This window comes from Manacus vitellinus, unplaced genomic scaffold, assembly GCF_001715985.3.
Source record: "Manacus vitellinus isolate BGI_N305 unplaced genomic scaffold, ASM171598v3 scaffold_21_pilon, whole genome shotgun sequence".
Taxonomy (NCBI): Eukaryota; Metazoa; Chordata; class Aves; order Passeriformes; family Pipridae; genus Manacus; species Manacus vitellinus.
In genome coordinates, this window is record NW_021939546.1 from 9492076 (window position 1) to 9514936 (window position 22861).

Sequence of the window (22861 nt, forward strand, 5' to 3'; positions counted from 1 at the left end):
CTTGGTCCTGGGATCTTCTGCACGAGCTATGCCTGAACCCACTGCAGTTATTTTAGGTGACACACTAAAGTGGTCAGCATAAACTGAGAAGACTTTGTCCAGCACTTTGTCAGCATGCCAGAAGAAATTCCTTGGGATTCAGAGTCTAAGATTTCATTTCAGTTAATTGTCAGGATGATGAATATTATTTATTCCACACTAAGGCTTATTTTAATCCAAAACACAGATAGATAGCGTCAATGCAGGCAAAATTATAGTTCTCCCTGCATAGAAGCCCATCTCGATATAATCCAGTTTGCTCCCCTGTCTCTAAATTTGAAGGACAACAGGAATGGAGACTGCAGCTGGCCTGGGATTCCGTTGCACTTGAACCTGATCTAATTAGGCAAGTCTATTTTTTCACAAAATAAAACTATTATAGACAACAATATGGTGAACTGAAAACTCCTCAAAGTTGTTAAATTCTGTCTAGTTTGGAAAAGGAGCTGTATCAGGCCGATGCTCAGTGAGGCAATGGAGCCCAGTGGGCAGAGTGCTGGACAGGGATTGAGAAATCTGGGTTCTTTTCCAAAATCTCCTGACTTTTAAATGACCTTGAGCTGTCACTTCTCTGTGCTTTGGATTCACTGCCTGTATGAGGAGGATAATAATGCTCATAATGGTTTCAGAGTTGCTGAAGGAAAGATCTGCATGAACACAACACTTGGTGCACTACCCTGAGCTAGATGCAGCTGTGGTTAGAGGTGGCCAGGATTTGATCAATGCCTCGTGTATTCCAGAAAATCTGGGAAACTTTGGTTGTTACACAGCTTACTTTCAGTTATCTGTCAAAACACATTTTCATGTTAAAGGTCTTTCATATCTTTCAGACCATTACAAAATATCTCCAGAAAATTTCATATTATTTACTTACGCATTAATACAGTTCATGCTTCTGTTACTGGGAACTGCAGAGTGCCTCTCAGGATCATACAAATGATAACATAGATAATGTGGTTTTGACCTAAAAAAGAGAAGTGTTTTGCAATGTTATATTTAACATATCTGGGGGAAAAAAAAATTATCAATTAGTTTATGTTGTAAGGTAATTGAATTGGGTTTTTAGTTGGAAACATTCTCTTTGAAACTAAAAAAAATTGTGGGTTTTTTTAATTATCATTTTAAATCAATGTCTTGATTTCACACATTTTGTATTAATATACAACTACAAGCTCTGTGCACAAAAAAAGAACAGTCTACTTTCAAAACTGCTGAATGCTTTGACCTCAAGGGCATAGAAACTGTTGACTCATTGTTTTTACTGCATATAATATTAGTCCTTTGTCACATCCAGGGAATGACATCATCTTCTTCATTGTTAGCAGCAGGTTTGAATAACAGAAAAAGTGCAGCATTAGTTGTCTGCTGTGTTTGTTCTTAATAAATGAATGGATATCTGGTACCAAGACTCAGATTAGGATTTTTGAGTAACATTTAGAACGAGCTTGTGCCCAAACCCTGCAAAGAGCTTTGCTTCTGGCCACCATCTGCAGGGCAGTCGAGCTGGCAGGAGCCCGGAGCCTGCAGAGGGAACGTAGCTGATGGTTCTGGCTTCTTGAAAGTGGTAAGAGGAGTCAGGAAAGGAAGAGATTAAGCACAGACTGAAACAGATCTGTTCTTCAAGGTCATTTTAGTAAAAGGAGTCCCTGCACTTCTGTGAATCATACTTCTGTGAAATCTAAAATCATGAAAAGTAATTATCGGAAAATAAGTCATCTCTAGGACGTGCAAACAAAATGGGAACTAATTATCTTGAAAATGCACCAGAACAAGTATTTAATCTATTCCAAATTTGTATTCATGTTTATTAGTCTTCTCCTCCCTATAACTAAAATGTCTATGTCCTAATCTCAAAGAGTAATTCCCTATCAGAACTATTTGGTTACTCCTGCCTGCTTCATGGAAGAAGGATACATCATTATGATTACTAACCAGGCTGATGGAGGTCTTCTTTAAGGTCATACACCACCTTCTATAAGGTTCTTCAGAATTTTTTCATGGCAGAGAAAATTTTAAGTGTTGCTTCCTGGACAAAAAACATTTCTAGTGGAAAAGAATTTACTCAGGGAGAGAGTCCTCAAGAGTCTGATCAAATGTCAAATTCTATCTAATCCATTACCAATTGCCTTTATGTTTTCCCAGAAAAATGTGATGTCTTTAACTATAAAATTATACCTTTGTGGTTCCAAAAATATTTGTCCTGAAGATAAGTTCCTGTGTTGAGAGAATGAATCAAACTGGACTTTGAAAAGCTAAAATCCATACAGCTGTGAGAGAAGCACTGAGGCAGCAGGCTGGGAAAGCTGGAGGTCATGGGTTAAGGATCCAGGATTGCTGGATCACAGAGGTCCACATACCAAGAGCAGACGCAGACAAGGGCTACACACAAGGAAATATTTTCTAGAATGCCAGAACTAAAAAAGAATAAACAAGCCATGCTGTAAAAGATCAAAATCAGACCTTGTTGACTTGGAAGCAAGAGGTCTGATGTACTGGCCTCTTCACAACAGACATACCTATACTTGTGCAGGTAGGGAGAGCTGCCTTGCATGTAGGCTTGAGCAGATGCACCTATCTCAATTCCTATCCCAAATTTATATTGCTAATTTCAGACTTATCTGTTATGAGAAGTAAGAAATGTTACACTTTTTTCTACATATTTCATATGCTTTTGCCATATGAAGTCTTTCCTCAGTCTTCTGTTCCACTCTGTAGTTCACCTTCAATCAACATTTCAAAAAGTCTCAAGTAGCATGAATTTTGGTGAGGCCAAATCACTTGATTTTCCCTTACCCTGTTTAGAAGAGGCTTTACTTGGATAAAAGCAATAGTGCCAGCCATTTCCCTTCATCCTTTAAAATTACTGGCCACCTCTAAAGAACTTGGCCTCTCTTTTATGTCACTTTCTGACAACTCATTTGAGTTGAACAGGTTGCTGTGGCCAAATTAAATGCTTGGGAAATGGACCATACAATTAATTTGCAATAGTAAGTTGTCTCAGCATCATTTCTCTTCCTCTCAAGGGGAATGCTGGCTCAAGCAAAAGAAAAGATTAACGTAATAAAAATATTCTAAAGACATCCTGTTAATTGTCCCAAGCTCAGATGGTATTGTCTATTCTTCTGTTGTGCATAGCCAGCAAACAGTGTAAAATCCAGAATTCCTTCCTACCATGAAAGCAGAGCCTTCAGTGCTACAGGATAATCCCTGCCTTTCTGGAAAGCAGATGAAAATGTGGTGTGGCAGAGCTTTGCTTTGGGTTTCAGAGGTGAGCTCAAGTTTGCTCCATTTATGAATATAATAGGACTTGTTAATTTAGATACATCAGCAACTTTAACCAAGAGAATAAAGATTTATGGAAAAAAGGAAAATTGCAAACAAAGTAAGAACAAATTTTGGGAAAAGAAGGAAATTTTTTTTCGCTGAATGTGCAAAAGAGATTTCCCATGTTTGTTTAGGGACAGAAAAGACTCAAGGTTTTAAATTCAGCCAAAATAAAGGCTTTCATTTACAATCACATTTGCACTGTTGACCTCGAATATCACATTCAGTGACAGCAAATCTCATAGGAAAAATTAATATATCAAATAAAACTCAGAAATATTCACAAGTGACTGAGTGAAGCAAAGCTGTCAGAAGAGTTAAATGAAAGAAGACTCTGTAATTCTCTCCTTGCTCTAAAATGTCGTTTCCTCAGAAAGGACAAAGTCTGATTTTTGCTTATATGAAAATAGTCATAAAATATGTAAGAAAACACAGAATGTTGTTTGCTTCAGTTCCTGTAAACTAATCAGGCTGAATGATGAGTCTTCCTGTAACTCGGAGCACTTTTGAATACTATGCATGAAACTGTGTTCCTCCCCTCATAAACAGCTCGAGCCTTGCCTATGTATCAGTGTAGAAAAATAAGTACTGACTTATTCACAAATTACTTTTTAGGCACTGGATTCCCAGAAATATATTTGTATAACAGCATCTAGAAGCAAATGAATGTGTTAATAACCAGGTTTTCTTTCATTTTATGGCCTTAAAGACACTTTGATCTTCTAAAATTATGTTTGTCTTTTTGAAAAGCTAACTTTTATCTCAGCTCTGGTGCTCATTTCCTTATCTCTTCTTCTGAAATAAATTTTTTACATGAATTCAGTATGCCCCATTTCATTTTATTTTAGACAGCCAAGTGAGATATTTCTAAATATTTTATCAAACAGATAGGTTCCCTCCAGGATGCTAACTTGTTCTCCTATTTTTATTTTTTATGTATCTTTCCAAAATGAAATATTTTGGATATGGTACAGTTTGTTCACATGTCAGATATGGATTTTTTAATTCTGTCTTTCTGCAGAACAGTAAGAAGAGAAAATAAATCAGATGTTTTATCTGATTGTACTTTGATCAGGTTTTTCTGTATTCTCAAAAAGAACAGCATGGAGCTTCACTTGCTGCACAAAAATGCATTTTTAGTTTTGAAAATATTTTAAAACATCTCAGGAAAGCCAGACCCAACACTTAGGTTAGAGTTCTACTCATCTTAAAAAAAGACTCCATTGCTTTACCATGGTCATATTTGACCATTTAGGATCTCCTGGTATTTATTATCCACTACATGAATTGGGAAAAACTTCTTAGTAGGAGCCAAAATGTGGGCAGAATTTCACCTGCCATAATATTTGCTATCACTCTCCATGACTGACTTGACTGGATAATGAAAAATGCCTGTAATTGTGCTTCTGATATATCTTGATATGTGGCAACCTAGGAAATACTGACGCTGTGTGTGACACAGGTGGGAGAGGTGTGTGTGTCTTCACATCAGGGAATTTTGCTGTCTTTGAAGTAAAAATGAAAATTTAAAAATGTTAGTGATTAAGTTCACGGTGGCCATGGAAGTCTAAAGGTTGTGGGAGGGCCTGTGGTTTTTAACAGACAAGGCAGAAAAGGTTCTGGGCAAACAGCAAAGTAATCTGCCTTCCTTGTGTGATACACTTGCTGTAGGCAGAGGATGTTGCAGATGTGTTCTGGACATTAAGTAATCCAAAAAAACAGTAGGACTGAAAATCCAAAAGTTTCCAACTCCTTTATTACCTTCTCAAATTATACTGCAAAGATCCAGAGCCTAGACCTCTGGGAAACCTCTGAGGAAAAGTCTGAGGAAGATATTCTTCAAAATAATTTACCATTTAGTTTCCTCAGTATAGCATAAACTACATATAGCTGTTCTGGCTCCCCTCAGTCCTTCCATTTATAAAAGGTACCCAATTCCATATAAACCTTTTTGAAACATTTGGGAGACTTCTCAGTACTCCAAGAGAGATGCTGTTCTCAATATTTACGATGTGTACCCAAACTGATTTCTCTCTTTTAGTGTCTCCATTGCAAAATCATTACATTGTCAGAAATAAACCAAGTCTAACTTGTGGGGGGGGAGAAGAAACTGGATTCCATCGTGTGTTTCATATTATACCATTATGAAAATGGTATATTAAATTCAAATACTTCAATTGTACCATTAGATGTTGTCATTATGTGGCTTGCTAATTGATAGGTTATTCAAATGAACATTATAATTTTAGACTTCTTAGAAGCATCCATATGAGGAATTTCCAAACTTCAGAAAAGTAAACTGGGTGTTAGGAAGGAAAAACATGTACTGAGAATATTTCCTAATGCATGTCACTGAAAAATCATTACATAACTGCCGTGTGCATTCCAGGACTTGGTGCAGGCTATTTTTAATACCCGGTATGAAAGAACTTCCTGCTACTTTTTCTCTTTGAAAGCTGCTTTGTGGTTCATTAGATCGTGTTGTCAGGCCAATTTTTCTGCTATCCTTAAACCTCATTTTTATCTCCTTAAAAAAAAAAAAAAAGGTGAAACTGTATAAGATGGAAGAAGGTGCTGAGCATAAAATACCTTTAAGAGTAAGGTATGTTGTGTAAGTGTTGCAGTGGTCCCAGAACTAAGCACTGCCAGCTCAGGCTTAATATTAAACCCCAAAAGAAATCTAAATATGTTAAACACCACATACACATTTAAGGAAAGCAAAAGAACTTGTATGCCAAGCAACAGCACCTAGCAAGAATTTTGAACTTTTTGTTTATGATATTTTTAAAATTAATTTCATACTGTTCTCCAGTGTTATCACAGGTCACCATTTTGACCATGATTTGTATAACCATGGCCATTAACATGAAGCATTTTGCTTAAATATAACCAAACTTCTTCAAACATGGGCTATGCAAGACATTTCAGAATATTTTAACTGCACAGAAAGTTTACACCATTAGTGTAGCTTTGCTGTTAAAATCCTGGGCAAACAAACTGATAGAGATTAAATGGCTGGGGGGCCACCATTTTCACCTCCTCTGACCTCCTGCAAAACAAAGGCCACGGGACTTCCTGAATTAATTTCTTTTCGAACTAGAAAGTATCTTTTGGGTAAACATACAGTCAAGTGACAGACAACACACTAAATCTGCTAAAAGTATTTAGAAGTATTAATTTTATAGACAAAAAAAAATGTTTGTACTTGCAAATCAACAGACATTTCATTGGATATTAGGAAGTTTCTGTGACTCTCTTAATTCCATCCACAGCAGAGAAATGGGATGACAATTTTCAATGCCAAATAGCACTGGGTGGTAATTGCTGTAACTCTGGCTGTGAACCTGCTCTGGAAGGCTCTGGCAGGGAGGCAGCAGAGCGTGTCAGTCAGATGACTGACACAGGTAATGCCCTCAGCTGCCCTGCCGGCCGCTCCAACAGCCATCACTGCTGCCATGGAACGGAGGTTTCAACATCTGGAGCAGTTCCTGAGCTGCCTCGGTGCTCAGTTTGGTGTATGAAGGCAAACAGCCAACTCTGAGACACGTGGAGCACTTCTGGGGGCTGTTAGGTTGTGCTCTCCCTGGGGCTTGTGATGGTAAACTGCACTAACGAGGGTGTGGGAACAAGGGTAGCTGCTCTGCTCCGTGGGTTTAATCCATCAGCGCTTGCAGAGCAGAGTCAGGGCATTTAAGAACCCCAAAGCTAACTAAATATTTGGACTTCCCTTTCTGTTGCTTTGATTCTCCCACCGGAAGCAATTCCTTTCCCCCCTTCCCTCTGCTGTCTCCGTAAAGTTTCATCTTCACAGAATACTTTTGGATCATTTATTTCTGCACTTCTGTAGATCTTTCAAGTTTTTGTTGCCAAAGAAACTGGTCCAGCACTCAGTCCCAGTGCTCCCAGTCTCAAACGAGCACACTCCTCCCTGTCCCTCTTCACATCAGAGCACTCTGGATTTGTTTAACTTTTATTTTCAGAGGAAATATCTTCACCCAAAAATGTGAAATCTGACTATATTCTGCTTATTTCAACATAGTTTTTAGTACAAAATTCATTACAGGTCACTTAAAAGTCTTCCACATTTAGGCCAAAGTCATGGAACTGCTCTGTTTAACCTTGTCCAGTGTTTCATAATAACACCTTGTTTTCAGTTGCTTGTCACTGTTTGGGCTGGTATTCTCCAAGCCAAGCATCTGCCTCAGGTTTAATTTTTGGCAGTTGCTAGCTAAACCACTGTAGTAATTCTCAAGAACAAGGTTAAAAAAATATTTTGCCCATATTAAAAAATAATCATCTGGTTGCTTCATTCAGAAGTGTCGGTATCCCCATTACAGTAGGAATTTGAAATGGAACACCATCACTGGTCTAGTTTCACCCATGTACCTTTTAAACAGCAACTTGGAATTTGGCAGCACCATCGCTGTGGTTTCACAGATGTGCATCCAAATGCAAAAAAGTTATAAGACTCCATAAGTTATAAGACTCCATAAAATTTCAGTTTGTGCATGATCAGTTAAGAATTGTTCACATTTGGCAGCTAAATTTTCCAAAGACCATCCCGTGCTGATGGATCCTGCTGTGTGTTCCTTGGCTGCATGGCCTGCAGGCACCATGAGCTGCTTTTTCGGGGAGCAGCCAGGTATGGTCTGTGCCTGAGGCAGTGGGGACCACACAGGATTCCTCTGCAGCTTCCCCTCCTCCTTCCCCAAGGGATCACTGCCTCTGAGACCTGGGTGTCCCTTCTGTGTGCTTTTCTCCTGCTGCTGCTGAGGCAGAGAGAAAAGAAGGATGGGTCACAAAGATGGAAGAGTCTGGGAGGAGGCCTGGCACCAGCAGAGGATGGGAGTGAACACAAAGCAAAGAAGAAGGAGATGAAGGCAGTAGATTCCAGGGAGAGAACTATTACTGACTAATGCTAGGAATTCTCCTAAGGCATCATGGACAGAAATCAGTTGTGGAAGCAGTTCTGCATGGCTAGGAGGAAAAAAGATTATACATATCTACACAAAGAGATTCTGCTAGGAAATGAGAAAGGGTATGGTATATTGGGTAAGGAGGTTAATAAGCATAACAGTGATAGAAATAAGACACCAGAGGAAATAATTAAGAAAAAATAAGAGGGTGCAGATGAAGGAAAAGAAAATAACATGCAGATGAAGGAAAGGAAACTAGGAGATGAAAATAGAGTATGAAGTGTATAAGAAAGCAGGAGCCAGGGAATGGAGAGATGTATAAACAAAGTGTGGAAGAGAAAGAGCTGGGAGTTACCTGAAAACAGCACAAAGGAGGAGGAGAAGGCAGGAGCCAGGGAGAAGGAAAGTTACTTGAGAGCATCAAGGGAGAGAAAGAGTGTGAGTGCAGACTGAACTCTGAGAAGAGGCTGATTTTTTAAGTCAGACATCAGTGCTAATTGTGATTTATCTCTAATGGTATAGGAATAGGAATCAGGTATGACTAGCATCAACGACCACACTTTCTTTTTTCTTGTTAGAGATCTTCTTTATCAAATATTCTGGATCTCTTGAGTCAGAGCCCCAGAGTTAAGGTGACCGAATGTCATTATCTGTTTATTTTTCAGACTTCCTCTCTCTGATTTTATTAACAAACATTCAAGTGCCTAAAGTACAATATGCTGCTCTTTTAACCACAGTAAAAAGTATCTCTGCAAAATACATTTGAAATTAATTTTGAAATTATAGGTAGGGCTGCCAGCAATGTCTCTCACTGGCAGAGCAAAGCAAAGCCCCACGTTCGGCTCAGTGGCCTTTTCGCTGTGGGTGTTTGTCATCTAAGAGGGCTTGTACCGTCCCCACAGTAATTAGGCTTGCTTCATCACAAGGGTGAGCAGCACTGCCTTGGCAATTTTATCTCCCACCAGCTAGGAACACCACCTGGAGAGTGGGTTTGCTGGGTGGCTTCTGCTGCCCACGGGCAGAGCAGAGGTGGAGGTCACTGAGCAGGAGCCAGGGAGGGGGTCCTGCCCCCTGGTACTGCTGGAGCTGCAGAGACACCAGTTACACTCCTCCAGTGGCAAAGCAGAAGGAAACACTGAAAATTGCCCCTAGCACGGTGATTCAGCTTGCAAGCATCTGCCATTTATAAGAAAATCCAATTTTTTTAATATAAATGACAAATGCTTCCCCACAAACAGCATGTTTGGTCTGTCACATTCTCTGTTAGCTGAAGGCAAGCTTTGCAGAGCTGAGCTGCTTTACTTTCCTTTTGAGAATGAAAGTAGCACTGCTGCCAGAAGATTGAGTTGTTGGTGTGTATCAGGTGATAGGAAAAATTACTCTGAAACTGCACATGGTCTGACATAGTTTCATATGTATATATATTTGGGAGCTGCAAGTGTTGATTTGCTGTCTATGTATCTGTTTGTCATACTGATAGCTTAAAACCACAAATTACATTCCTAATAACAACTCTTAGGGGTAAGGCTGCTGTTACTACTTGGTACCTCCTAAAGATTAAACAGAGCTAAGAGTTTATACATTGACCCATTGCTTCTTCAGGCAGGTCTGTCTTCAAATTCTGACCTACGTCCCAGCTACAAATGTGTTCAATCTTTTCTTAATTTGTAATAGATACTTGTGTACATTACAAAACCATCTTGCAATTTGGCAAATTAAGCTGTCTGTGGTTAGCTCTGGAATTATAGAGATATTGCAGTGCACTCAGAATTGCATAATGAGGTTCCCCAGACCTTCCTTACTCGAGTGAGTAACAGTAATCCTTATCTCTAGCATCAGATTCATCCCATTTTTGAGAAAAGAATTAGTATCAAATATATGATGGGCATGTTATGCCTTGTGGCTGCAATGTTGTTTCAATTAACTTCTCTGAATATACCACAATGAAAAGTGTCAGCTTTTTGCCTCAGAGGCCTATAATTAGATTAAATGAATACTGTTAATTATCTACTACCTTCTTTACACAAAACAGTATGTTTCCATAAATTAAAATGCTCGTACAGGAAGGAAATTGTTGCTCACTCCAATACGTGCATACAGTGCTGGATTGTGAATACTGTGACTGTATCACAGTGTAGCACAGCTCTTTGTCTGCAGCCCTTATTTTACAGGAGCTAAAACAAATTACAACTGAAAAATCCACAGATATCACTCTATTTAAAGCGTATGTGTTGGTGCAAGAAAGTGATATTACTAAATGCTGCAGTGCTTATGAAACAAATATACTTTTCTCTTTAACAGATGTTGTCTATAAAATTCCCTTAGAGAGATTAAATACAGCTTTGTTTGTATACCTTCAGTCACACCCTCAAGGACTATGGCATGTACAGAGAGAAAACTGCTTTTTCTAGCAGGGTGTACTTCTCCTTTCAGAAAATTTAAAAAAATCCGTTCTGTAGGAAGTATTTACAAGTATCAGCTCCATTTCCAGGCATGTGCACATTCCAGCTAATGTGGACTGAAAATCTTCTCTGCCTGTTCTCCAGCATTATTAGATACAAGCAAAAGTTCCTGACCGATCAATACACTCCCATCCTGGCATGCCTGATTTGGAAGTCCAGATTTTCAAATGGTGGTACATCACCTCTGGGGCAACATATCCGAAGCAGAAAGCACTCTTTTTGATTTGACAAAGTGTATCCAAATGTCCCTATTTCCATCAGAATAGATGTTAATAACTTCAGGCCTGAACATTCGATCCTCCCTCACCAGAAAATTACAGTTAACTTTAGCAGAAGCCCTTATTTTGGCCTGCAGTATACTCTGCATATAAATGTGAGCTGTACCCAGGATTGCTCTTGTGTTCCATTAAGGTCAAATCCTGAAAAGCTTTTGAATACTCAGTGTTTCTACAGGACATTGCATTTTATTGTGGTTTGTGTTGCACGAGTATCTTTTCCTTTAAATGTTCATTAGCTCCATGTTTAAAAGTGTTCATTAAAATATCATTGTGCTGGTAATAATCTTAATACTGAGGAGTGAAGAGGGCTGTGTTGCAATATAAATGCTGCCCCGTTTCCTGCTCTCAGGGTGTAACAGGAGAAAGAAAGACCATCTTGATAGGCACTATCTGCTGAAGGAAAACTGTCACCAGGAGCTGTGAATTGCCTTTAACCTTTTAGTGGCTGCACTGTGAAGAAAATGTTTCAGGCTTCCTACTCGGAATTAGGCTTTTGTAATTTAAAATACTCAAAAATGCTAGTGGCCCCTATAATTACAGCTCCAAATATCAGAAAACAGTTACAGAGGAACAAAGAAATGCAACTGGAAACGTGGTTCAGTGGTCTTGTACTTCCCTGAAAAGCTGATTATACTTTTGGCTGATTCAGTTTCTTTCAGAGGGAATTTACTCTTTCTGGCAGTGTGAGTCTCAGCAGCACTGGTTGCACTAACGGCACAAAATCCATCTGGGGATGAGGAAATTAGCTTGGGGTCCTGTGTGTGTCAAACTGAATTTTGCCACAGAGCTCTAGATTTTGTTTTTTAGCCCTTCGGTGCCCCTCGTTTAGTCAGATTCAGAAGCCATTTTAACACTAGTTTAAAAATAGAGCCATTTCATTTGTACTTTTGCAGGTGCCTTGCCCAATTCCCTGCTTTCCGTGCATGACTTATCTTTTAGGATAAGCACTAATGAAAGGTCAAGGTTATTCTGAAGTATCCAACATAGGAGAGTTCTCTTCCTCCTAGATCCTTAAGCTGAACTTCGCACAATTACAACCGATACTGTGCTGAAAGGTAATTCTAACGAGGGGAAAGTACAAAATGACAAGCAGAAACCTCTGGCACTGTATAATGTCCCTGGTGATTTGTACTTAGTGCTTCTTCAAAACGCAGAAGCCATTTTACCACTCAGAGCCATGGCAGAAGTGAATTATTATTTTTTTTTTTCTGAGTGAGGCTCTGTAAATTAGGTCTGCAGAGCAAGGCTTGACACATCTGGCTCTCAGAAATGTGCCGTGTACGTTACCTCCGAAGATAATTTCCTCGCCTCTGTGACACAGAAACCAAGAAGCGTGGATTTTTCCTCCCCCCTCTTTCGCCCGTCTGATTTTCAGATGTAACACAAGGTCATGAAAAGCTCCGGCTTGGGGATAACTTGCCACCCATTTCTTTAAGGAAACCTGGGGACAAACCTGCTTGGTTTTGCCTTCTACATGGGCTCCGCGCTGGGAGAAGATGCTTCTGCATCCCTGGACGCGGTGCTGGGGGAGGAGAGCCCGGCGCTGCAGCGGGAGCCCCGCCGCCGCCCGGCAGCGGCCGCAAAGATGTGTCACAAACATCCCCCCGGCAAGATGTGGGTCCCTTCTATGTACTCACTGCGGCTGCGAAGGCACCGGCGTTATCCCGAGGAGACCCCAGTCCCGGCTGCGGGGAGAGGGAGGGAGGAAAGGGAGGGAAAAAGAGAAGAGAGGTTAAAAAAGAAAAAAAAAAAAAAAAAAGGGAGAAGAAGACAGAAGGAAAAAAAAAAGGCGCCAGTGCAAGATTGCGGGCGGGCGGGAGGCGCGGGGTGTCCGGGCGCCCCTCAGCCCCGCCAGTCCCGCACCCCGCACCCGCAGCCCCGCAGCGCCCGCCAGCCGCTCGCGGCCGCCCCCAGGCCTGGGCGGGGGGCCGCGGGCGAGCGGAGCGCGGCGGCGCGGCGGAGCGCGGAGGAAACTAAATAATAAAATCAGACCTGTTTATTTTAAGGCGCCGTAAATTTAAAAATTATTTGGACAGGAAGAGCAAGGGAAAGGGGCGAGCCGCAGGAGCCGCAAACTAACGGTTCGGAGCCCGGCGCGCCCCCCCCGCCGCCGGCCCCGCGCCCGGGCGGGGCCGCCCGCACCTGCCCGCACCTCCGGACCCGCACGACCCTCCATCCTCCCCGGGGACCCCGGCAGAGCCCTCCGGGAGCACCGACATTTTGAATGCGTGTGTGGTGGGGCAGGCTGTGCTGAGACCCGGTGAGAAATCTTTCTTTCTCTCGTTGTCCTTCTTTCTCCTGTTTTTCTTCCCACAACCCCCGCCATGCACAGTATAACAGACGCCACAAGTAAATGCAGAAGCTTTCCTCCCCTCGCTTTTTTTTTTTTTTTCCGAGGGAATTTCAGCCCTTTAGTCAGGAGATAATAATGTTTGGCTGCTTCTGGCTGCTTCGGCGGGCTGCCCAGTGAATTCCCAGGTACATTTGTGGAAGAGACCTTTTTCTTTTTTTAAAAAACTAAAAAGGGGTAGTTTTCTATTGTGTTAACTCTTTCTTCATGTGAACAATGCAATGGCACTTCCTACGGAGCTAATATCTTACCCCACCATGGAATAAAGCATTGATTCCATTCTTTTCCCCACACTGAAAGCTGGAAAGAAACTATTTTCCTGTACTTAAATGTGCAGTCGCTTATTGCACTGGAGATTGAGCTGAATTCACTTTCAAATACCTTCTCATTTTCTCTCCCCTGGGTAAGGGCACGGCAGTGCCTGGGTTAGCCCTGCACCTCTCCTCCTCTCTCCCCAGCACCCACAGACCGCGTATTTCACCCTCCCACGGTGCTGCTGCTGGAGATAAAACTCTCTTCGTTCCCTGTAGGATCCCTTTAGGATCTGCCCCTTTCCGAAAGGAATTCAGCAGCCCCCGCCGTTGTGCCGAGGATAATTTAGAAACAAAGGTCAAGTGTAACAGCTTTGCTCATCCGTGTAACCGAAATAGGGGAGAGGGCTCTTGCCCCACAGTCGTGTCCTCATGCAGCCTGGTCACTGTGAATCCTGGTACAGCTACATTTTATGCTCTGTTTCTTCACATTTTTTCTGTGCTTGCTGTATTTGTTTCTATTTATACCTCTCATCTCGATACTACACTGTTTATTGCCGATTCCAGGGCTGCTGCAGGGCGATCTCTGCTCCTGCCTAGAGACTTACTTTGCAGTTGGTTTATGTCTCAATAAAAGCTCTCAACAATCTTTAATTCCATCTTACATGCTGCAGTTTTGCATCTCCGGGTAAATATTATTGTCGACATTCTCACAAATATGTGAATTTGTGAAACTGGACTTTTTGATGTTGCCAGACTACTTTAAGAAACCCCACAAAAGTAATTTCTTAAACTACATCGGATATTACAATCCTTTTTCAGTGTCAAAGTTCCCTATTAATGAGACACGCTTTATATTATTTTCTCCTCGTTCTGTAAATATAAAACCTTCTGGAGGAAAGCCATCCCCCAGCAGCCTGGCACATCTTGTCACTTCCAAACCCTGTGAGTGTAACTCGCCAGCTGATGTACTTCTTTGCTTTCCCAGAGGCTCTTGGTAGAAACTATTAACTTCCTGGAATAAGAGTAATTTTTGCCTTCAAGGTATCTAACGAGGAATTTCAATTTATCATCTTATTTCCTATAAATCGAGGGGCTCACGGAGAGAACGCAGCAGTAAAAGCAGATAAAACACACCTTCAAAACCAGACTATCGCCCGTGACTCAGCCGCTGAGGCTCTGGGCATGGCCCGGGGGTGACTCGTCCTGGCTTCAGCCGTGGACTCCTGGCATGCAATAAAAGCCGCTATTTCTGACTAGGCGGGGCATATTTCTTGATAAAGCAGTTACTTTATTAGGCCACTGCTTAAACTTCGCCTTAGCGTAAATTAAATGGCGATGAAGCTCAAAATGGGTGTGCGATAAGCTTTTTTAGCAGCACAGGTGAAAAAAAAAAGCGAGAAAGTTGGGATATTACCTTTCGGTGTTCACCTCTGCTGCGGCAGTGAATGGGAGGAATGCTGGTGGAAGCGCAGAATTTCGCTTTGTGAGAGGAATGGAGAAGGAAAAGGCTTGGAGAGTCCTCCAGGACTTGAGGAAAGGAAGACGGAGAGTGACATAGAGCGATTTGGGTCACTTCACCTCGGGGACCTGTGGATTACGTTGCTTGGTTTAATATTTCAGTTGGTTTAGTGCTCTTTAAACTGGGAACTTTGGAGGTTATTTCCCTAAGCACGCTTCCCACATGCCGTGCTGCTCCGATTAACGATCTCTAGGTTCCTTGTGAACAAAAATTGTAATAAAAGAGCACAAAACTTCATATTTCACAGAGGTTTTTAATCAGAAATCACAGCAGTGTAACAGAGCTTATAGTAAACGTGACAGACAGTTTCAGCAAATTACTTTTTACTTGAAAATGTAGTACTGATTTTGTGGGGCTAATTTTTTTAAGTTGAAAACTAAACTAAGGTACCCCCTCTGCTCTTTTAAGTGCTATTTAAAGTAGTATTAATTTTGCATTGATTAAAACCCTTCTATTTTGTGCAATTAAATTTTAGACTATTCAAAATAAAGTAGTTTAAATTGCCCATCTGTCCAAAAAGTAGATCCTGTACAAATATAAAAAATTTCATAAGAGACTCTTCCCAATATGTTGAGGCTGGAGAGGCAAATGAGTTTCGGTGCGGTGAATACTCTCAACTGTATTGAAATGGAAAATTTTCAATGGTTAAATCGTGTTTTAGGTGCAAGCAATAACTTAACCTCACAAATATCAAAGGTGCTGCTTCCTAAATGTCACTGTATGCAAATATTCTTGTTTTGTGAGATGCATCTGTCATTAAAATAGTTTATTTACAGACAAAATAGAATAGCTGGTGGAAAGCAAATATTACTGAAAGAACATCTAAACTGCACTCAGCATATGAAGTGACCAGAAATCTTGTATTGCAGCCTTCATGTCTTCTTGCCTCTGACAGTGTTTCTCTGCTGCCTGTTTTGAAACTAGAAAAAAAGGTCTTGTGCAGTGCACAGTAAACACGAACTACTAAACTGAGCTGTTTAAAACCTCTGGCAATCACAGAAACACCACTTATATTGTTTCTGGTAACTAAATTCAAAACCAGACTGGTGAAAGTTTAAATATACAAAGAGGAAAAGTGTCATCTACATTTAGAAAGTAAGTAACCTACTTCTACAAGCTCTTGTTAGTGACAAAATACAGTTATTGCCTAAAGCATCTAAATGCCATCCACTGTCCTCAGGCCAAGCAACCTTTCACTTCCAGCTCTGCCTGTGCAGGGGTTGCAGGTGACCCCTTAAAAGGATGTTTTAATCCAAAACAAGACTTCAGACTCTTGAGCCTGACCGAAGGGGGGTGGGGAAGAGAAGGGAGGGGTGCATGGAGAGGTGAGAGAAATCACAGTAAACTATTTCCTTTTCTTAAAAGTCCAGCAATACTAAGCATGTGAATAGTAGCTCCTGGATTAATGACTTCATATGAATGACCTAAAATAAGTTGTAAAACTTGATACTGGAAAACTAGATATGAACAACCAACATACACTCGAATGAGCCTGTGAGTACTGAGTAAAGTGAAAGGTGTAAGAAACTGCTGGGAGCATGGATTTAAAACGTTTCTGTTATCTATAAACCCACTTCTGGAATTTCTTGAGACTTACACTACCAGCTGTTCAGAAAAAAAAAATAAAATAAGAGTAATGTGGCAACAGAAAAGGAGGGAAACACCCCAAGAAGTCGGCACGACCTCACGTCCAAAGGAGACCCCATCCTAGTGGGGTTCAGTCCATGTTGGCAGGGAAGGAGCTGCTGGCCTCCAGGAGCTCCACCACGGCTGCTCTCCGGTAGAGCTTGGCCAGGTCGTAGGCGGTGGCCCCCCGCTTGTTCTGGTGGCCCACCTTGCACTCGGAGCGCGCCAGCAGCAGCTCCACCACCCGCACGTGCCCCTCCTGGGCCGCCAAGTGCAAGGGCAGGTTGCCCTCGTTATCCTCAATGTTAACATCGGCTTTGAACTCCAGCAGAGTCTGCAAAGTGTCCAGAAACCCCTCCCTGGCTACGTCGTGGATGATGGCGAAGCCAGTACTGTCTTTCAGGTTGGGATTCGCCCCCTTACTGAGCAGCCGCCGGGCGATTTCGGGATTCCCGAGTTTCATCACCTATGAAAGAAAGAGGAGAATGGGATACCGCGGGGTGGGGGATTTGCTCCAGCAGTGCCTCACTTCCTCACTTCTTATCTCTGCCTTTTGTCAGAGCTCAATTCTCATTTAAAGCAGACAGAAGAGCCCGCTATAAAACTGATGACGGGACAGAACATCTAATTGTAATGTATTTGTTAGTGAACTCGGTGAAATTGTGAAAGATGTTATCACTTCGGTGGTCACAGTTTTCTGTCTCAGAGAGATGAATGTCTGAAATAGCATAGAATGGGGCTATAACAACTTTTTTTTTTCTAATGAGGGTTAACTCAGTTTCTTAACTTACAAAAATTAAGTATAATTTGGTTTTATTTGACTAAGCATTGAGACATCTCTGCATTACTGTTTAATCTTGTTAAACAGCAAATACAGGGTCTCTGAGGAACAGATATTTTACCTCAGCAACAGCAAATGTAGAATGTGTTTTTATAAGCTTTCAGGTGTTTACATTGTCTGTGCATTATCATAAAACAAATATTTGGACTGTACCATAGCTCTGTCTGTTAAGAAACATAAATGCTAGAAGAAATTTTTCTCCCCAATATTTGTGTTTCATTATGTCACCCAAAAAGGAAAAGTCAAAAGGAATGTTTCAAAGTTCCAGAAGTTTTCCTCTAAAATCAGTATATTATACTTTCATAACCCCTCTATAAGTAAACTGTGGCTACGTTCTGTTGTTAAAAACATCCCTTAAAAAAATTCCAACAATAATAATAATTGGATTTTCTGTTTCTCTCAGAGAAACAAAAAAAAGCTCCTTTCAATTTTCTCAATTGCACCATAAAACTATCATGATCAGAACGCAAGTTTCTCTTATTTGGAACTTAACAGCTTACAGCGATTTCCCCTTAATTCCTCATTTTGTGTTTGCACAGACTTTCCAAAAATGAACACCATAATGTATAATCTCCAGCCTATAGGCAATATTTTCCTGTCCTTGAAACTAGTCTCACTGTTGGTGTCAAATTCGAAAAAAAACCCTCAAACCTTTTTTATTTCCTTAGAGAGGTTCACACATTGTTTAGAAAATCTCGATTAAAAAAAAACAAAACAGCATAAACGAGCATTACAGTGCATTACATTTAACATAAAGTACAGTTCCTACAGGGGATTTGCTGAAAAACTCTCCTGGTGACAAATATATATTAAGTTTTTTCAGGAAACCAAGCTAGAATAAATATAATTATATACAGCATTTGGACTGTAAAGTAGCCCAGTATATTATAACCACAAACAGGAGCAAAAGTGCAGATAAGACAGGCTGGGATTCAGGGAAAGAGATCTCTCTGTGCCCCAAGGCTTCCAGCCACTTCTTTCACTTCTGACGAGAGATGGAAGCAATGTAAAAGAAAACAAGAGCATTGTGATCTCTCTTTGTTTAGTAAAATCCGGACATTTTGATCTCTTTTTGAGAGCCCAGGCTGTATTATTTGTGAATTGAAAACATATATTTGGTTTAAGTGGGAGTTTTCTGTGTTCAGGCTAGGGGGACTGAAAGCTTCAGTTAAAGATGCGAGGGGGAGAAAATCATATAAAAGGTGAGGCTTTTTGGACGTGGGCTACAACTGAACAGCAAATGCCCTTTATTTTGCAAAGTTTCACTTGGGGGGAGGGAGGCAAAGAAGGAGAAAGCACTAATTGAATAAGTCTGACGAAAAGCATAAGGGCAGGAGATGTATTTGAGGCCTGCATAGGTACACTTCTCCAGAAATAAAAAGGACAGAGCAAGACAAGCTGAGTAGTTGTTTAATTAAACATAAGTGCAGAGGAAAAATATAAATGCATTGACATTAATATAGGAGCATTCTCTCCATTGTAACAGAGAGAGAGATTACAGAGAGATTATTTCAGTTTTGCAGACTGCACTGACAGAGAAGTCTTTCGAGCATGGCCACGCACCCACAGCACATTTCGGGATGATACATATTGAAAATAAATCAACAGATTCTCCTGTTTTGATTTTTGTTGTGGTTAATTAACTCAGTTATGATTAGGCACCCATAAGAAGTGTCATTAGGACACGGATGCATGTTTAATATAGCTGGATGCTATGTCATTGTGTAAAATATGCCTTAATTCAGGATACAGACAGTTAGCTGCTTTTAGGAAAAAAATGCCCAACATTACTGTAGGACAAATCGGTTTTCAGCCCTCATCCCGAGGATAAATCAACTACCTAAATGTTTCCTGATTTCTTACAGAAGTTAGTTTGCCTAAGTTTTTAATTTAAACCCTTTTGCTCTCTTAAAAATTGCTGCAAGTGCCTGCACTGCCAGGCGATGCCCTATTTAGGTGCTAACAGGACAGCAAGGAGCTCACAGATCTCCAGCTATAGCGAAATTGTCAAAACAGGGTCATTCCTGCGTTTTTAGCAAGAGTTGCTTATTTTCCAGCTCTAACATTTTGATGTTAAGCCAAAAAGCTGTAAATATCTCGAGTACATTCACAGATTCTATGCTGTTTAAAAGTCCAGTTTCAGAAATTATTATCATGGTTTGTGGGGAAGGGGGGAGAGGGGTTAACAAACGATTTTACTAATGTGTGAAATTAAAAAGACCTATAGCTCCACTTCCACATTTCATTACTTATACCTTCGGTACAAATAACCACACTTATTTTTCCCTCCGGATTTATAAATCACATCTTTCACTATTCGGTAGGTATTCTAGCCCTTTCGCCATCATTATCTGATAATATTAGGAGCAAAATCTTTCCCAGCTCCAGTAGTTTGCAGTTGGATGAGTTCCAACTGCTGCCTGCACAGCTACACGATTAAAAATTAGGACATAGCACCCTATACGATCAGAAAGTAAATAACTGGAAGCAGTGCCCTGGTAGCCGATCTAAAAAAGCAAATTTTAAAGTCTTAATTATGAATGAAAAAGCAAGTGATTCAGCTGGAACCCTAACTCGTAGGGCTAACTCTTAATGTACATCGGAGGTCCTCGGTTCTGAGCAGCATGCTTCCCAATGAGAAAGGTCATTCCTCACAAACAGTGTATAAAGGAAAAGTACCATCCACAACAGACCCCAGAACCCAGACGAGCCACACTTTAAAAGCACATTGCAGAAAAAAAAAAAGGAAGAAGAGATAAATCCTAAGCTTCAGAGAACAACACATTTGTGTTTACAGACCTGCTATGAAATCCTGCTCACCTAAGCTGATTTCTTTTCATCTCAGCTCTCTCATTCCTTGCCTCCTCCCCATAAAATTACAAAATATTAGCAAACTCGTAGCCCGTTTGACATTGAGGGCGATCCCCGATTGAAAGAATGGTTTTGACCAGTTTTATTTCAAGTACGTCATTTTAGGGAGTTGGAGCCACTAAACTTATAAAATATGGCATCCAACGAGTTTGAAAAACCACTCGAATTTCATCCACCAGCCTGCTTAAAACGTTGTCTTTTTTGGAAACCCGGGTCACGTAGGTACCAGTGATGAAATATTTTCTCCCTCTCTGGATACCAACCTGCAGCGCAGTCCTCCCAAATCCATTTTGTGCATTGACGTTTACATTCTTTTGCAACAAATTAGTAAGTTGCACTAGGTCCCCCTTGGCAGCCGCGGACGCCAGCTCGTTCCCAGAAGGCTCGGCCATTCTTTAGGGTGACTGACGATCGGAAAAAAGATGAGATTTTTTTTTTTTTTAACCAGGCATGGCATCGGAGACTGACAGAAGGATTGGGATGGTTAATCTTCTGGAGTAGACCTTGTAGTAAATACTAGTAAAAAACCTCCTTGCCAAGACCCCGCCCCTAACTCACACGTGATTATTCAGCAAAACTGCAGCTCCACTTGAAGGAAGATTTCTTTGCTTCCACATATAGAGTAACTCTTATTAAAGACTTTGGCCACATTCGCGGGGGGTAAATAGATTAACAGCTCTGCAATATACTGTATATGTTATAGGTAATATAAATACACGTATACCGGAGACTCACTCAGACCTGAGATCTTGGAAGAAGAAGACAACCCACCCTGTTCACAGTCGGGATCTGAGACTTAGCATCAGCAGCAGCTCCGAGGAAAGGTCTCCTGCAGTAGTGTGCATCCAACTCCCGCTCGGGATCCCCCCTTCATCCCACTCCGCCGCCTTAGTCCAGGCCCAGGAGGGAAGGGAAGGACGAGCCGCGCCCGCGGAGAGCCGGGCGCGGCGCCGCGGCTTGTTCCGCTCGCCACCCAGCTCGCTCCGCGCGGTGCCTCTCGCCTTCCCCGCAGCAGCAGCAGCAGCAGCAGCAGCAGCAGCAGCAGCAGCAGCTTCACTCCCGCAGCCCCGCACAGCCTGTTTCCGCCGCCACGGGCGGGCGCGATCCGGCTGCGGCCGCCCCCGTGCGGCGGCGGCTCCGGAGCATCCAAGGATGAGCGGCGGCGGCGCGGGGGGCTTGCCCGCGAACCGCCGCCGCGCTCAGGGCGTGCAGGAGCCGCGGCGCGGGCCGTGATGATCCCGCCGGGGCTCCGCCGGGGTCCCGCGCCGCTGGTGCTGCCGCTTCCGCCGGGAGCTTTCCCAGGCGGGCGGCCGCTCACTCCCGGAGCTCCGGGCGGGGCAGGCCGCGTGTTGCCGCCGCTGCCCCCGGCCCAGGCGCGCTCGCAGCCGCAGTGACAGCCCCGCTCGCCTCCTCTTCCAACTTCGCGAAATAAAGCTGCACTTGCCGGTCCCGCGGCCGCCGCCTCCGCCCGCGGCTTTGCGCTCCCCCTTTTTTAAGCACAAACAATCGCTACTTCTGTTTCCTAAGGACACGAAGCCGGTTCTCTTCCTCGTTTTTTTTTTTTTTTTTTCCCTCTCTCCCCCCCCCTTTTTTTTTTTTACCTTCATCAAAGGGCTTTTTTTTTTTTTTTTTTTTTTTTGGGAAAAAAAAAAAGAAAAAAAATTTGACGCGCTTTTGGAGTTGAAACACCCGCCCACATTTTAACGGCACAGATTTAAGGAGGCGCGGCGGAGTTTTTCGGGCAGGAAGGCCTGTAGGCGGCCTTTCCTCCCGCCCCTTCGCCCGGCCCCCGGGGGGGCCCCCGGCCCCGGGCCCCCGCCCTTGGCTGCCGCAGCCCCGCGGCGCGGGTTTGCCGTCCCTCGCCGCGCAGCCCCGGCTCGGCACTGCCCCGCGCACAGCCACCGCGGCCCCGCTGCTTTTAGGAGGAGCGCTTGCCGAGGCCTAGTGGGGGGGGGGGGGGAAATGAAAGGAAAAGAGGTTTTAGCGCCGGGACCCCGAGCGTTTTCCCGGGGCGGGAGGACCGGGATCGGGGGGAGCTCGGCGGGCGCAGGGCGCCTCCGCCACGGCTTCTCCCCGGCGGGCCTCCACCTGCCCGCGGGGGAGCGGAGGGCTGCTCCGGTCCGGTCTCGTCCTGGACCCACCGCGCTCGCTCGGCCCCCCCCGGCGGGGCAGCGCCTCGCGCTCGGGGCCACCCCGCAGCGGCGCCGCTCCCCGAGGACAAGGTCAAGGATGAAGGGTCAATGTCAAGTTGTCTTAACGGTGGAAAGGCGACCGTTCACGGCGGCACTCCCTGCTTCCCGCGTTTCTGGTGTCCTTGATTGATTTGAAAGTGCCATTTTGAGGGGAAAAACGCACCCGGGCGCCGAGGAGACGCGAGGGCT

At 42.8% G+C, this 22861-nt stretch overlaps 1 protein-coding gene across 2 annotated transcripts; it reads right to left on the reverse strand.

Moving 5' to 3' along the window:
* Positions 1-15375: 15375 nt before the first annotated feature.
* On the reverse strand, positions 15376-21410 carry CDKN2C (cyclin dependent kinase inhibitor 2C). Of its 2 annotated transcripts, none has more exons than XM_008925205.3 (3): positions 21252-21410; positions 20744-20884; positions 15376-17234 (listed from the first exon to the last, which is right to left on the reverse strand). In XM_008925205.3, exons 2-3 carry the CDS (start codon positions 20870-20872, stop codon positions 16860-16862), a joined length of 504 nt encoding a protein of 167 aa, XP_008923453.1. In that variant the 5' UTR covers positions 20873-20884; positions 21252-21410; the 3' UTR covers positions 15376-16859. The 2 variants fall into 2 exon arrangements, with proteins under 2 accessions (XP_008923453.1, XP_017927845.1); XM_018072356.2 differs by having other exon boundaries at positions 20744-21168; positions 21252-21409.
* Positions 21411-22861: the final 1451 nt, after the last annotated feature.

Bases quoted from the DNA above. Each gene is read 5' to 3' on its own strand.
- CDKN2C (XM_008925205.3), bottom strand. From the start codon at position 20,872: ATGGCCGAGCCTTCTGGGAACGAGCTGGCGTCCGCGGCTGCCAAGGGG. The intron at 17,235-20,743 runs GTTGGTATCCAG...TTTCTTTCATAG, and splicing joins TTGGGAGGACTGCGCTGCAG to GTGATGAAACTCGGGAATCC.